This window comes from Pholcus phalangioides, unplaced genomic scaffold (genome assembly GCF_987345545.1).
Source record: "Pholcus phalangioides strain wild (caught in Gottingen) unplaced genomic scaffold, Ppha-v1.0 ptg000022l_1, whole genome shotgun sequence".
Taxonomy (NCBI): domain Eukaryota; kingdom Metazoa; phylum Arthropoda; class Arachnida; order Araneae; family Pholcidae; genus Pholcus; species Pholcus phalangioides.
This window is the reverse complement of record NW_028301615.1, coordinates 27,099,771-27,117,224: the sequence shown is the minus strand read 5'-3', so window position 1 is coordinate 27,117,224 and position 17,454 is coordinate 27,099,771. Positions and strand designations below refer to the sequence as shown.

Here is a 17,454-nt window from a genome sequence, read left to right as displayed (position 1 = left end):
CCGTCCACGAACCGTAACTCTCAATTTTCGTTGTAGTTCATATCAAAATATCAATAGTAATTTCTTTCCGCATGATTCGAAATTCTAGATACTGTCGTAGCCAATTGTTAGAACTCACAGAACTGATCTTCTTATCATTTTGTGTACGGAGTCTTCCCACCCCCCCCCCACCCCTCACACGATTTCAAACCCCATATTATTCATGTCCAAAACTCAAAGTACCAGTCTATATTCGTGTCTAAAACGTCCCATACATTCGCGATTCACGTTTCGGATCTTAATTCATGCTCAAAGGTATTTTTCCCGTGAAACAATTTCATATCAATTGCCTTGTTATGCGTTTCCTTGAAAATTCTTACTGGGGGACTTGTGTGATTAGGGTCTATCAGAGACCTCAAATTTTCACTATAGTGATAATATTAAAGCACAAGGTAATATTTTTTTCCATTACAGAGTCTACTTGAATATATCATTTAAAAAGTCCTCTCTTCGTTATAAATGCGTTTTTCGTTCTCTTCAGCTGCTCTGTCACATTGTAAATGTGCGATTCAGTGACACCGTTACTAGAAATGACTACTACTACTTAACCGTACATGCATCTCATACACATTCCTCTACGGAATTTCTAACGAAGTGATGTATGCCGGAATATGTGTTCTGAGTAAATGTGTGGCACTAACATATTTTTTTTTGCAGTCAAAAATATTTTTACGAAGGTTTTTAACAGCTGGCTGATGCGAAGACATGTTTAGGAAAGAGAAAAAATTCAACTGCCCCCTTGCGGGGAATCGAACCTACGTCCTTTCACTTTCCGGGTGAACCACTACACTACAGAGGTAACGGATATCTCAATCTTTCCTTGGAGCTCGTGTGCACTGAACGGGACCGTACAAGGGCGGTCGGACCTAACTCAGGCCAAAGCTCACAATTGCTTACATTTCCACCAGATGGCGACTTATCTGAGGATAATGTCACTCTCCGCTATCCATCCGAAGGTTTTTAACAGCTACTACTAAACCAGACATGCACCTCGTACATATTTCTCTGCGAAACCTCTAAAGAAAATAGGTACATGTTGGAATGTGTGTGTATGTTTGTATAGTGAATCTTCCGTGACGTTCGTTTCCGTGTAATGCTTGTTATGTTTAGTGCTGCCATCTGCAATCATTTTTTTTAAACTATGAAGTTTTCTTCGACTCGCAGTGCGTGGAGTGTAATGAATGAATAATTATACCGTTGTGTAGGCCTGTTGTTCTCTGCGGCGAGACTTTTTTAACAGCTGGCTGATGCAAAATATGTTTATAAGAGACAGAAAATTCAACTGCCCTTGCAGGGTCAGCAATTGTGAGCTATTGCGTAAGTTAGGTCCGACCGTCCATGTATGGTCCTTTCAATGCACACGAGCTCCAAAGAAAGATTGAGATATTCGTTGCCTTTGTAGTCTACGGCGTTCACCCGGAAAGTGAAAGGACGTAGGTTCGATTCCCCGCAAGGGCAGTTGAATTTTCTCTTTTTCCTAAACACATCTTCGCATCAGCCAGCTGTTAAAAACCTTCGTATGGATAGCGGAGAGTGACATCATTTTCGGAAATATATTTTTCTTCTCCATGTTTTGTTTCCATAGGGAGACACTAATTGGTTGTCAGTGTGTTGGCCATATTCGTTTGAGAGAAATAAGGAAATTTGAGATCCCAAATACGAAAAAATAAGATGAATCACAAATTTCCGCCAAAAATGTTGCAAAAGGGAAGCAAAACTGCCAATTATGCTAAAATAACTGAAAAATTACCGAATGGTGGGAAGTGTCACTGCAAATGCAGTGGATTGAAATTTAATTCATGGGGGAAAAAGTTTCACATGTATACAAATATGTTAAATGAATACTAATATTTATTATTATGATTATCATAATATAATATTCGTAAGTTGGTAAAATAATTTCAATCCTTGATTACACTAAAGAATAAACTTTGATGGAGTTGGTCTTTTACTCGAATACGGTAAAAGACAAGACATTTTTTATGAAAAAAGTCGGTTCGGGAAAATGGGAAAATGAGAGTCATATCACCAAGACGTATTCTGAAAATCACGTTGCAAGACAGCATTTTCCTCCGTGAAAAAACGAATTTCGGAATAAAACAACGTTTATTTTCCAACAGCAGTACAAAGGTAACGACATTAAACTCATCTCGTCTACTGGAGGAATGAAAATGCTCAAATTCGTGCGCTTGGGAGGACGAGACCACTTTATTTATACATACCGCACTGTGGACGAGTCCACAACGCGATCCAACGACGCCCTATCTGTATTCATCCAGTCGGATTTCACTCGAATTTCTCATCCACCTTTCGAAAACTGTCGAAAGAGCAAGGCTTATTAAACTCTCTGACAGTCAAAAACTCCAAAGTATCTAACATCTGAAATTTCTCTTCAGATCTCATTGGCAGAGAGAGAAAGAGAGAGACTGGAATGAACGAAACATTCTTCTTTGCCCAATATATATAAAGCAATAAAACCCAGACGTTTACGACTACTCGTAAGTGAAATGATCAAACTCCAGAATAAAATTCCTGGAAATACATTTGAAATTCTGTTCCATCCACAGACCGAAGTGAAATAAAATGTCGATGTCTCTTCGCGGAATTTTCAACGAATAATCCAGTTCCAAAGAAAATACCGAAACTAAAAAACGAAACGAAAATTGTCCAATATCCATCAGTCACAGATTTTTGCAGAACATTGATTGAAAGCAAGAAAATAGCATTATTTCTTTTCTTTTCCCTGGCGTCGTAATGAGACATAAACTCGAAACCAACGTACGTATTGAATATTCTGTTCTTCAAACGCACGAAATAAATCCGAGTAAGGGAAGGAAATCCCTTCCCATGAATATATTGGAAAAAGCAGCATGTATGAGTCCAATAAGTTTATTGACGTGGAATTCAATCTGATCCTGGAATTGTTTTGAAATTCCTTCGTCTCACCGAGTATTCAGTCACGTGGCTTGTAAAGGAATCCGCGAGATGGAAGTCCCTGATATATAAAAAAATTACTTATTTTCTCTCTAACAAAATGTTTCTTTCGTCAAGGCCCATGATATCCTAGACTCTAGAGTGTGAAGTTTCCAACCGGAGGCATACTTAGTCTAATTAGTCCTCGTGTGCAGAAAATTACCGTGTTCCGGAAAGAAGACCAAATGAACATATTTACAGGAGAGCTAAGAAGGCCGTGGGCTGTGAACTTGAGAAAGGATGGATGGTTAAGAAAATCAGACTACAACGCAAATAACGCGACAAAACCATAAATCCCCGATTATTTCAAACTACTCAATAAACTGTTTCCTTGTTTTTAAGAACCTTGTCCTCAAATACTACTGCATTTTTTCAATATAACCCTGAATTTCACAGTCCGATAAAGTGGGATTGCGGTCAAGAGAATCGAATCAAAGGCGTTGTCATTCACTGGGGATAAAGAAATTGTCAATATTTTGACACTTATCAGTCTTCTCTTTCGTTGCCACACAGAGCAACACGCCTACGACGGTAAAAATCTTCAAACATTACACACGACTCATAGTTCGAAAAATTGATGGCAGATGGCAGCAGTATAACAATCATTACAGGGAAACAAATTTCACGTTAGGTTCACAACACATACACGCATATTCCAACATGTACCAATTCGTTAGAAATTCCGCAGAGAAATGTGGACGAGATGCATATGTGGTTTAGTAGTAGCAGTCTCTTTTTGACAAGAGACCAGAAGTTAAGACCCTCGGGTAAGATACAGTACAATATTCTGATCTTCCGTTGTTCTCTTGGTAAAGATAGGGGGAGCCAACATAAGAACTGTGCCAGAAAAAGGGGGCGTACGTTCTCGTATATAGACCGAGAGTTATAGAATCCCCACCTTGAAGAAGAATGTGAAAATGTCTCGTGGTTTCAAGCCCAGAAACAAAATCTCAAAATGCCCTTAACCCTTTTTGACCAGAACTTTCTGGACAAGATATGATAATCTTAATAATTTATGAAGATATGATACTTTTGCGCTGAAATATACTGAGAAATTGAATTTTCTGGATGTTATGCCTCCTCCCCGGGTCCCCTTGCACACCGGGCAAGTGCGCTAACGCGTGTCTCTGGTGTATTGGTTAGCGCACTTTTTCCCGGTATGCAAGGGGACCCGGGTTCGAATCCCGGAGGAGGCAAATCACTTTTCTTTCCATATATCAGTTTCGGCATAACATCCAGAAAATTCAATTTTCCTGTAGGGCCTATATATATAATTTAAGTTTATTAATCTCAGGAAAGACAGGGAAACAACTTTCCAATTGGGGTTTTTTTTTTTGCACCCGGGGACGGTATAAAAAGTTAATTTTTTTATTTTAATAGTTATACAATCCCCTTGCAACATGAATGACGTATCTGAGCTCTACACGTTACTTGGATATTTTTTATTATTTGAAGTATACCTCCAGGATCAACGGTTCGACAGTAAAATGTCGTGCATGCTGTTACTTATGCATGCTGTATATAAATGCTTACAGTGGTAAATTACATAATTAAAATTACATAAAATGACGTTGGTTTCATGTCTAAGTATGATTCTCTCTTCTTTTTCAGATGATCACGGTGAATTGCGCCCCGCTCATCAGAAAAGACCAGCAGGCCACGAACGGAATAGTGCACCTCATAGACCACGTCCTGATACCACCGATCGGTGACAGCGACCGGCCCTCGATCCCGGAGCTGCTTTTCACGGACGGCCGTTTCCGAGAACTGTCCAGGATCATGCTGCAGTCGAACTTCGTCAACGAGCTGAGGCGAGGTGGGCCTTACACGTTGCTGGCCCCGACAGACGAGGCTTTCCAGAACATCAGCCCCACTGAGCTCAACCGCATGACCGGCGACAGTGACGCTCGACTTGGTACGTCTTAACAATCCTAGACTCCGTGTTATTCCGTTCGTCTGTGGATTTCGATATTAAGGAATCACGTTTTTCATCAATATTTATAAGAGTAAGAAATACATTTCGAGACGCAGAATTGTCCAAGTCTTACCGGTGTCCAATTTCTCGAACATGAAGGAGAAACATGATCCTCGTTACAGAGACAAGTGAAAGATCTCGTCTCAGTTTCTTATGGTTTTCTTCTTTTTCATTACGCGTACGTGAGTGATGGTGTAACGTAAGGTGATACCAATCCAATTTTAAAAAAAAAAATCTGCGTGAGAATCTCGCGCGATGGAAGTGAAACTTCTAGGCTTGACATGACTAGATTCATCTCAATAGAATTTAATTTTAATTATTTAGAATTTAATTTATAGAGATTTTAAATTTAATTAAATGCCGTAATAATCCCATGTGTGGCAGATTTTTTCACTAAAAATTTTCTAAAACTTATAAGGTAGGACCCTCAAAAAAAAAAACACTTAGCCCGGCGGCCAACGATGCTGTTAAGATGGCCCAGTGTTGTTGAAAGACATATTTTTCAAACTAAGGGACCTGATACTACGTCACCAAACACCAACTTTGCCCATATCGCTATATTGCAATTTACTGCCATTAATGAGATGGGTTGGAAATGAACGCCGTTAATCGGTGGTCGCCTCTAGTTCATAAGGGAAAATATCTTATTTATATCCTCCCTTGAGTTCGAACCCGGGACCCTGACCTAAGTCTAGTGCGGCGTCTAGTACAGGAATGAAGAGTAAGAAAGACAAAGAAAAAAAGTGAAGCGCTCTGGAAGTACAGCGTTATGATAGCGCAGCCAATTAGGAGCTGGCACTGTGTCGTCACAAAACTTGCATTCGCGTGTGAAATATACTATCGTGTGGCGAAGGAGGTTCGGCGTCACAAGGGGGTAGGGAAAGGTAATAAACCGTCTTTGCCCGTCACAAACCGTCCAAACCACACATCCCCACTTTACTTTCTTACGCGGCCGGGTGTATAAATACATCCTCCCACTACCACAACCCATCTGCTTCTCTAAACTTGTCACACAATCAATTATTCCACGAAACGGATTTTAAGGAAAAAGAAAGCGTTTCACTTTTTTGTGATGGTTTCCTTTCCCTCGCAAACTTTCATTCTTTTGTCCCTTTCATTCTCGTCGCTATAGAAATTTCACTTCAAAAATACGTTTCTCGAAGGTACTTCACATCCAGGGAATCGATTTATCATGGATAATTATTTTTGTCGCACCACGGTCATTTTCTGCTCACGAGGGTTAATTAGATCGGGACCTACAATTTTTTACCGATTCCGAACACACAGCCTTTTATTTCTATTACTTCTAAGTACCGTATTTTCGCATAGGGATTTCTCATTTACCGAATTTTATCGGGGAAATATGGACAAATATGAAAATATATAACGTATTGTGCGTATAGACACTTTTCTACCGGAATACGTTTCACGGCCCCATCCCTTGACGGGCCACATTTGGTCCACGAGCTGGAGGTTGTGTACTAATCACGAAACAATGTGCAGTGTATTTGCAGTGTATTAAGATATGTATTTTATATTTTAAAAACACTACATTTCGGAGGACCACGTTATGCAATATGCATCTGCGTCTACAATTGCAGTGAAGATTACTAATTAGCTCCATTAAAAATAGTTAGTTCCGTTGAAAATAAATTGCATTTTCATCATTCACATACAAAAATCGCAGAAAATACTAGATATTTCAGTAAAATATTAGTCATTTAGTCAAAACTTTCATTAGTATATCTTGAGTTATCAGTAAAGTTTCCCCAATACAACTCAATTGCATATCCAGATCAATCTCTGTTTTTCCCGTTCCCTAAGCTTTGTTTATACATCGTCAATAAAAACTATTAATTAACCCTTTAACTGCATAGCAGAAATCACTAAACCCTTCATAAAACCCATATCTTTTTTAATGAAGTAAACGTCCCTCCAATTTTCAGCACGTTCAAAGTAGGGGTATAGATAGTTTTGCGTTGAAAAATCGACTTTACAAAGTATCTGGGCTTGTTAATACTAAAGTAAAGGCTTTTTAGCAGGCGGAATATCTCGTCCACGCCGCATAGAAGATCAATGCAATAGTCGTGATTGTATGTTTATTTACGTGTTCCGGCTAATGATTAGAATTTCACAGAATGAAAAAAGAATTGCATCATCTAATGAGGTTCCTTCATTGTATTATTTTCCGTGATTCAGCTCTGATGAAGAACCATCTCATACCACACACCATCTGTATACCAGCCGTGACGGACACCCACAAGATGAAGACCATCGACGGGCACAGACTGGAGCTCTCGTGCAATGAGACTGGGGCATACGTCGACGGAGCACGAATCAGCAACGAGCAGATGATGGCACAGAACGGAGTCATCAACATCCTGTCAAAAGTCATCGTTCCGGACAGAGGTTAGTAATGTTAATTCTTCCCGGTTCTCAAAGCACATAACTGCGTACACACGGTGTATCGCGTGTTTGTGTCTATATTGTATTGGTCTTATATGTGTGTTGCAGCTCGAAGCCTCATGGAACTAATGGATAGACGATCCAAACAGCTGTCCACATTCACGAGGCTGATGAAGAAGTCGGGAATGGAAGAAACGATGCTCGAGCCAAACATTTCTGTGACCGTGTTCGCACCCAGCGACTTCGCTTTCTTGCAGATGCCGTCAGAAGAGATTTCGACCCTCGAAGAGGACAACGAGAAACTAAGGGAACTGATGCATCATCACGTGGCCTGGGGTCGGATCAAGTCCGAGAGCGTCTCCGATAACCAACGCATAACGACATTCGACAGGCAGAACTCTTTGAGGCTGAAAGTCTACAGAAAGGTGAGTCTCTCAGACTGACACGTTCAAGAAAAAATTATTCGGACATTGCTTGATGACCATTATGAACATTATCTGGTATTTCAACAGGAAATGGGAGTCGAGTCGGCTATCATTGAGGATTCCGATATCGAAGGACAAAATGGAGTCTTACATATCATCGATACGGTTCTGTCCCCACCGAAGCATAGTATAATGGAACTTCTGGAGAACAACAGTGAATACAGGTGAATACCATCATAAATTCCATAATTTTATTTTTTAGTTCCACTCCCTGTTCAACATGCAACAATAAATTCAGCTCGTACTGGAAGAAATGTCGAAAGATCGCAAACACTCACGCAATACAGTGTATTTCCTAAAGAGCATTCGAATAAAAAAAAATTGAAAAAAAGGAATGAAAAATTCTAAAAAAAAAAAAAAGAAAAGAAAAGAAATAAAAACTAAGAAAAATAAAAATTGAAAAAAGGAATAAAAAATAAAAACTGAAAAAAGTAATAAAAAATAAAAATTGAAAAAAGGAATAAAAAATAAAAACTGAAAAAAGTAATAAAAAATAAAAATTGAAAAAAGGAATAAAAAATAAAAATTGAAAAAAAATGAATGAAAAATAGAAATTGAAAAAAAATGAATGAAAAATAAAAATTGAAAAAAAGGAATAAAAATAAAAATTGAAAAAAAGGAATAAAAATAAAAATTGAAAAAAGGGAATAAAAATAAAAATTGAAAAAAAGAAATAAAAAAAAAGGAAAGAAATAAAAACTAAGAAAAATAAAAATTGAAAAAAGGAATAAAAATAAAAATTGAAAAAAAGGAATAAAAATAAAAATTGAAAAAAAGGAATAAAAATAAAAATTGAAAAAAAAAGGAATAAAAATAAAAATTGAAAAAAGGGAATAAAAATAAAAATTGAAAAAAAAAGGAATAAAAATAAAAATTGAAAAAAGGGAATAAAAATAAAAATTGAAAAAAAGAAATAAAAAAAAGGAAAGAAATAAAAACTAAGAAAAATAAAAATTGAAAAAAACGGAATAAAAATAAAAACTGAAAAATGGAATTTGAAAAAAAGGAAAGAAAAAGAATTGAAAATTCTAAAAAAAATGAATAAAGAATTCTAGAATAAGAAATAAAAAAATTCTCAAAAAATTTAAAAAAAGAGCATAAAAATTTAAAAAGCTTAGATTCAATTTTCAAAATTGAAGAAACTGAGTTTGACTGATCACAGCGCAAAGCTAGTTTCTTCGCAGAAGTGTGCGCATATGAACACGAAAAAAGGAATAAAAAATAAAAACTGAAAAAAGTAATAAAAAATAAAAATTGAAAAAAGGAATAAAAAATAAAAACTGAAAAAAGTAATAAAAAATAAAAATTGAAAAAAGGAATAAAAAATAAAAATTGAAAAAAAATGAATGAAAAATAGAAATTGAAAAAAAATGAATGAAAAATAAAAATTGAAAAAAAGGAATAAAAATAAAAATTGAAAAAAAGGAATAAAAATAAAAATTGAAAAAAGGGAATAAAAATAAAAATTGAAAAAAAGAAATAAAAAAAAAGGAAAGAAATAAAAACTAAGAAAAATAAAAATTGAAAAAAGGAATAAAAATAAAAATTGAAAAAAAGGAATAAAAATAAAAATTGAAAAAAAGGAATAAAAATAAAAATTGAAAAAAAAAGGAATAAAAATAAAAATTGAAAAAAGGGAATAAAAATAAAAATTGAAAAAAAAAGGAATAAAAATAAAAATTGAAAAAAGGGAATAAAAATAAAAATTGAAAAAAAGAAATAAAAAAAAGGAAAGAAATAAAAACTAAGAAAAATAAAAATTGAAAAAAACGGAATAAAAATAAAAACTGAAAAATGGAATTTGAAAAAAAGGAAAGAAAAAGAATTGAAAATTCTAAAAAAAATGAATAAAGAATTCTAGAATAAGAAATAAAAAAATTCTCAAAAAATTTAAAAAAAGAGCATAAAAATTTAAAAAGCTTAGATTCAATTTTCAAAATTGAAGAAACTGAGTTTGACTGATCACAGCGCAAAGCTAGTTTCTTCGCAGAAGTGTGCGCATATGAACACGAAACCATCACAACTCTAACCATAGAAATACGTCAGTGCCATGCATATAAATACATTCACACATCACGTTCCGACATGTACCACTTCGTTAGAAATTCCTCAGTGGAATGTGTACGAGATGCATGATCGGTTGTGAAAGACCCGGGGTTCGATCAGTACCTCCTAGAGATAGAAGGCCCTCCGCACGGGTTGCCAAGTTCATCTGTAACGTCATTAAGACTACCTAGCAAGTTTGCCACATTTTGAACAACACATCCTATTTCGTTTTTTCCTATTTTGGCGTAGAATCTTCCTGGTTGGCTCACAAATACCGCACGCCGATTCGATGTGGGGCATAGAAATCGCCAATTCTGTGCCCGATCATTTCTTTTCCGCACAACGATGATACTGGCACGAGAAGGAAATTTTTTTCCCTGAATAATTCTGAGGGAAAATGGACTACTTGCTGACGTCATGAGCAGCGTGTGGAGATAGAAGGCCTCTGCACTGTTTGCCATAAACGTCATTCAGACTACCTAGCAAGTTTGCCACATTTGAAACACAGCATCCTATTTCATTTCCTCTTATTTTGGCGTAGAATCTTCCTGATTGGCTCACAAATACCGCATAGTGCTTGGATGTGGGGCATAGAAATCGCCAATTCTGAGCCCGATCATTTCTTTTCCGCACAACGATGATACTGGCACGAAAAGGAATTTTTTTTCACCTGAATAATTCTGAGGGGAAATGGACTACTTACCGACGTCATAAGCAGACTGCGGAGGCCTTCTATCTCTAGGGGGTGCTGGTTCGATCCCTCGCACCTCCCATTTTCCCTCTTTCTGGTAGTCGTCTGAAGCTGATTTTCTGTGGTTCCCAAATTCGGGGCACGGATGCGGACCGATCTCCTCGTTAAGCCAGGTTTGCCTAGGAGCAGGCTTTCTGCTGCTCGTCCAGCGTGAAAACTGTGATTGGTCAAAAAACCTGAATTTCAGGTTTTTAACCAATCAGCGTTTTCAGGCTGCACACGACGCAGAAATTCTACTCCTAGGGAAACCCGGCTTTAATCCGAAACGCGAACGCAGACACACTACCGACATGATTGAAATGAAGTAGGAGAGGAATTACGCAAAAGAAATATCGAAAGACACCACAAATGCGCCACATTTTCAACGCAATACAGTGTATTTAACGAAGAGCATTCGAATTTAAAAAAAAATTTAAAAAGGAATAAAATAAATTTTTAAAAAAAGGGGAATAACAAAAAAAAATTATTCCTTTTAAGCGAAAAGATAAGTTTTGAACTAAATTTAAAAAAGAAAATTAGAAATGTATTTACATTTTTAAACGTAATATAATTACTGTTGCTTATTTAATACAGAAAAATTTTTATTAAGCTCTGGGACACGGGCGGATTAGGTTCTTAAGACCTGCAGAGTGTATTTTATTTTTGTTCTAATGCCTTTATTCTGTATATAGTTTGCACTCATGTATTTGTGTGTTCGTCTGCGATTAAAAATAAATAAATCCAAAAAAAGCAAGAAAAAAATTGAATTTAAACATTGAATTTAAAATTCTGAGAAAAGGAATAAAAAATTTTAAAATGAGTCAAAAAAAAAATCTAAAAGAAATAAGAAATTCTAAAAAAATCTTAAAAAGGGAATATTAATTTAAATAAGAATGATAAATACATGAAAAAAAAGGAATAAAAAAAATTCTATAAAAAACAGAGTAATAAGGAATTCTGAAAAATATAAAAAAAAAAAAGGAATAAAATTTTAAAAAGGAAAGAATAAAAATTTAAAAAAAAAGGAATAAACAATTAAAAAAAGAGGAATAAAAAAAAAAATCTAAAAAATATTCTAGAAAACTGAATTTGAAAAAAAAAATTCTAAAAACATAAATATTAAATTCTAAAAGGAAAAAAATAACAAAAAATTCTGAAAAATAATAAAAAAATTCTAAAACAATGAACGGAAAAATCCAAAAAAAGGCATAAAATTTTTAAAAAAGTAATAATTTAAAAAAAAAAGAATAAAATGTCAAAAAAATGAATAAAATTTCTTAAAAAAAATGAATAAAATTTAAAAAAATTATTGAAAAAATTTTTAAAAAAAGAATGAAACAATTTAAAAAAAATTGAAAAATTCTTTAAAAAAGGAATAAAAATTAAAAAATATTGTAAAAGAGGGAATAAAAACTCAAAAACAATATGAATGAAAAAACTTATAAATAGAAAAAGAATAAACGATTTTTTTTAATGAGTAAAAAAATCTCAGAAAAAGAGTAGAAATTTTCAGAGAAAGAGGATAAACAACAAAATTCCCACAATCAGTTCTAAAATCAAAGTAAAATACGAAAAATATCAGCAAAGGGAGAAAATTTTAAGTTTACAGTCACACTTCAGTAAAATAATTATTAGGAGACATTTAGAAACGGCCCTAATCCAAAAAGTACATATTAATGAAACAAAGGCATTTCTCTGCAATTCCTAATAAAATATGAAAAATTTGAATAAACAAATCGAGATATCAGTAATCAAACTGCTTGATTTCTGCTACTTCTAAAAAATGTCCAAAAAATTTTCAACACTTGGAAATCCTTGAATGTTCTCTGAAAAAATCTTGAACATTTCCTTAGATCAGCGGTTCTCAACCTTTTTTGACTCGCAGAGCCCTTTTTGGCATATAATTTCTATGGTGGAGCCCCGTAGACATATTTTTTACTTATTCAGCAAAAAATTACTATATTTTTGTTATTCTAAAGTAATTATAATTATTTTTTTTCAAATTATTGTTTTTTTTTTGTTTTTTTTTCCTCGAGCGGCCGTGGAACCCCTGGGGAGCTCCAAGGGCTCCGCGGAGCACCGGTTGAGCACCGCTGCTCTAGATCACCTATATCTCGGCAAATTTTTTTTTTTTCTTTTCAGTATATGTACTAAAGACGAAAATTCTACTAAATGGCATTTATGTTTTTTACCGTCAAAAAAAGTCATATAATTCTTATCTTTAATTCTCACGTGAAACAATCACACACAGCCCAATTTTTCCTCTCTTCCTCCAGATATTCTTAAAATATTAATCTTACGGACACCTTACTTCAAACACAAAAAAGCTAAAACAAAGCATAAACAAATAATCTACGATATCCAACAGAATATATCAGATATTCCAAAATAAACATGAAGCAGCTTTTAAAATACGACAGTTCAAAAGAGGAGAAAAAATAGCGGATAAAACTGGAAACATGTTACAAGAAAATCTGTCCGGTTTTTTTTTAGGAATAAAAACTCTTTTGTTTAAGATCCAAGAGAAGATTATCTTTTGAAAAATACTTCGTAGAATAAAAAAACAAATAAATAAACTTTAAAGGAAAAACCTTTTCAGGTTCGAGAGGGAAAAAAAATTGACTTTTTAAAGGAAGAGGCCGTTTGCGCTCCCGTTGTCTGGGCGCCCCCCCCCCCACCGCCCTCAAAAAACTCTCGCCGACAGCTTTCACAAATAGACTATTTCAATACGGATACATAAGACATCCCTTGAAATGTCTCCGATTTCGGAAAGGATGCTGTGACAGTTATCTCCTTGCATTTTCTTCCAGTTCCTCTTATCCTTTTTTCCCATCTCATACGCGGGTTGTTTTCGGAAGTATATGTACATACTGCGACGGGTAAGACAGCTCAGAGGTAAATCCGAATCGGGGTAGTAAATATTGGCTTCGAGTATTAGTGTGCAGCAGAGGCGACCAGTAGTGGCACGCAGCGCCCGAATGGCGTGGTGGTAAGATGCTCGTCCGTCTACTACCGTGAACGTTGGCTGTCAGGGTCCCAGGTTCAAACCTGAGGGAGGATATAGATAAGATATTTTCCCTAACGAGCTGGAGGCGACCACCGATAGATAGTGCCTTCATTTCCAACCCATCTCATTAATGGCAGTAAATCGCAATATAGCGATATGGCCAGAATTGGTGTTTAGTGTAGTAGTGACATGTGAAGTCGGATTTATGGCTAATAACAAATTCGTTTTTAACGAAATATCAGTCAAATCGGTCACTGCGGTTCTCCCAACGTCGAGGCGCGAATGCTAGCCGATTTCCCCATCAAGAACCGCAGAGAGCAACAGGCCTACAACGTTACGATTATTCATACATTACACTTCACTCACTATGAGTTTTAAGAAAAAACTCATAGTTTAAAATTTTTATTGCAGATGGCAGCACTATACATAACAAGCATTACACAGAAACAAACTTCACGGAACGTTCACACACTCATTCCAACATGTTGGAATGAGTGTGGTTGGATTCCAACCAATTCGTTGGAAGTTCCGCAGAGGAATATGGACGAGGTGCATGTCTGGTTTAGTAATAGTTAAATTGGTCACGATGTCGAAAATTCTTTTTAAGCAGGTCATGGCCCTGTCACAATGAAGAGATTTTAGCAAGTGGTCGAAGAAGACCTAGGCTATGCTGGAAGTTGTGCATGTGTATGTTGTGAAGCTAACGTAAAGTCTGTTTCTGTGTAATGCTTGTTATGTGTAGCGCTGCCATCTGCCGAGAATTTTTCTAATTGTCAGTGAAGTGTAATGATTGAATATTTGTAACCTTTGTAAGCCTGTTGCTCTCTGTGGCGAGACTTTTCAACGGGGGATCGGCTGTTATTCGCACGTCAAAGTTGGGAACCGCCGGAAACCAACTTCAGCCGACCACCACTGTAGGTCCTCACGATGCGAGGGCTGTCGCTTTGATCACTAAGATCTAAACCAGACCAGAATGAAATTGTTGCCCCCAGCCCAGCATCACGCGCCAATGGGGGATTACAAACGGGCCCAGACAGGCTTATGAAGAAAAGAGTAGAGTGGGTTTTTTTTTTTGAGTCAGTGTATGAGTGTCTGTAAAGCAGGCATCTTCAACAAGTGCCATCTTAACGCATGCCCCCCCCCGGGCACCTCAAGAGAAGAGGGGCCTCATAAAAATGAGATCCGGTTGAAATTTTGTAGGATTTACCAGGTAGGGCCTCCAAAAAACACTTGGCCCATGGGCCCATGGTACTTTTAGGACGGCGCTGTCTTCAACCCGTTGCTCATTAGTACCACGGTGCTCCTTGAAGTACCCAGAGTGTTCGATGTTCGCATCCGATTTGGTGCTCGCTAACACTTGATTAACGTTCCAATTAAACACCCTGTACAAATTGCATTCAAGGGTTCAAACCATCCTAATTTCATGCATTTGTATGTCAAACTTGAAGTGTAATGATTGGGTGCAATCAGTGCTCGCGACTAGAAAAAAGGTTGAAAACCTCTGCTATAGTGTGGTGAGAAAGAGAATTTTGACAAAATTTTGGTAGGGGTAGGGGTACTTGACATGGCCTTACAGAATTCAGCCTGAAATTTCACATTTGCATAGAAATTAACGCCTCGACACCTGCGAAATTTGAGGAAAGTCGAACGGTCTCATTTCTGGTGAATGGATTTCTGTTTGACCAATGATCTCGAAGAATCCCAAGTTTTCCTCCAACTCAGTAGGTGGACTGAGAAATGGACTTTAAGCTTCCCTCTTGGAGAGTCCTACTCGCGATTTTTCTGAGTTTTCTCCCAGATCAGTAGAGTGAGGTCAGGGCCGTCCGTACCAGAAGCGAGGCCATGTGCGAAAATAATAGCGACACATGCCGGAATGTGTGGCCTTAAGCGTATCTATGTTGTAGAGTTGCACTTGTTTTTGTGTTCATCTCTAGATGGCGCTCTTCCTCGTGTTCATGCTGCCATCTGGCTGTTGTGGGACTTGGCTGAAGATGTTTAGTTCGGGTTTGGGGGTGCGAACGTCCTGGTGGTGCCGGGCGGCTATGCTGGGCTATTGTTGGGTTGGGAATGGGATGGAGGCATGGTGGCCAGAGAGTTGGCGAGGGTCGTCATGTGGTGGCTTCGCCTGGCTGGTACACCGGTAGGTTTTCCCGGCACGTCCGCGGTCTTATGACCACTGTGCTTAAATTGCAATAGCGATAGAGCCTGGACGTACTCGGTTCATTCTGCATTCGGCCATCTGTCTTTCATTTTCTGAAGTAAAGATGGAAATGCTTGGATTTTTCATGTTATGTCAGTATCGTGTTGTAGGTGTGCCTGCTCTCTACGGAGAGACTTTATTAAATGGGAGACCGGCTCGCGCGAATTCGCGCCTCGAAGCTGAAAAACCGCAGAAAACCAACTTCAGCCGACCACCACTGTGCCGTCAACGGGGTTCGAACCTCGAAATTATCATTACCGTAAGTGCGGGTAGGGGTGCATTTATATATTTAAAAATAGTATATTCAAAACTAAAAAAATTCATAACGATCACTCTTATATGCCCCTATAAACTTCAACAGATGGCAGCACCATTCAGAGGACAAGAAAGTTCATAAATGTCTATTCTGATAAGTTTACAACACACACTTTTCCAAATAAGACATTACGCATTCTGTTTTCAGAATTTCCACTAAGTTACGCAATAGATAGGACCGACGATAACAGCTGAAATCGGAGTACAGTATCTCATACACATACGTATAAATATCAGTTAATTGGGACCAAAATTTAGGAGAACCACGCCTGTTATTTTTCCTTTCTTATTAAAGCTATACCCAGGGCCGTAGCATACCTTCTCGGAGCCCCGGGCAGGGCCGCAGCTAGATACTTTGTCACCAGGGGCAAGCCGGAATTTTCGCACAGCCTTGCATGTAGAGGAAGCAGTTGAAGAGTGAATTCGGCGCCCCTTCTGGTTCGGCTCCCGGGCACCGTCAAACCGAAAGATACCGAGGCCACATCGCCATATGGCAATATCGGCTCATTGTCCTCACGGACTGGATACCTCTGGCAATTTATTCATAAAAAAGCATGCATTACAAAATATACATTACAATCATAACAACTATAAAATCATAATCTAAGTATAAAATCATAATTTAAGTATAAAATCAGTTGCGAGATCACAATCTACGTATACAATCGGAAATCAAGCATATAATCCTATATTCCATATTAAATCTTAATTCGATTATAAAATCCTAAATCGCATATTGAAATCAATAAATCCTATAAAATTCATAATCGATTTCATCCTCAATTTAAAGCTCCCTGGGCACCAGACCCGCCTGCTCCCCCTAGTTGCGGCCCTGCCCCGGGGCAGACATTTTCTTGAAGAGCCCCTTAAAAAAAGAAAAAATTGTGCAAAGTAAGTGTTAATTTTTTTATTTGGCCCCAGTTGCCCCAGCCTAGTTACGGCTCTGGCGCTACATTATATATATATATATATACTATATTTTTTAACACCATATATGGTGTAAAAAAATACCTCGTGGCTTCGTAAAATTTAAGCTGCCTTGTGTCTTCAATCCGGTCCTTGAAAGAGACTGTTCTCTAAAATCTGTGCAAATGGAAGTCACTTGTTGGACGCTTTGAATGTTTCGATTAGTCAGTCGTACCCGTTTATAGCAAAGTCATAAAAATAAAATAAAAAATCGAAACTATTCGTTATAAGCGAACTTCGCTATATCCGTGCCAGTTTAAAAAATGATACGTTTCCAAGCAAAATGGAACGTTTTACGTGCACGCAATACGC

General features: G+C 37.0%; 1 protein-coding gene across 1 annotated transcript in view; it reads left to right on the top strand.

The window, feature by feature from the left end:
• Positions 1 to 17,454, top strand: part of LOC149070129 (transforming growth factor-beta-induced protein ig-h3-like) — a 172,098-nt gene that overhangs the window by 149,767 nt on the left and 4,877 nt on the right. The window contains exons 6-9 of the mRNA XM_089249728.1: positions 4,624 to 4,927; positions 7,187 to 7,396; positions 7,502 to 7,818; positions 7,906 to 8,042. Of these exons, the coding sequence (XP_089105854.1) occupies positions 4,624 to 4,927; positions 7,187 to 7,396; positions 7,502 to 7,818; positions 7,906 to 8,042 (968 nt within the window). The remainder of the gene's footprint in view (positions 1 to 4,623; positions 4,928 to 7,186; positions 7,397 to 7,501; positions 7,819 to 7,905; positions 8,043 to 17,454) is intronic.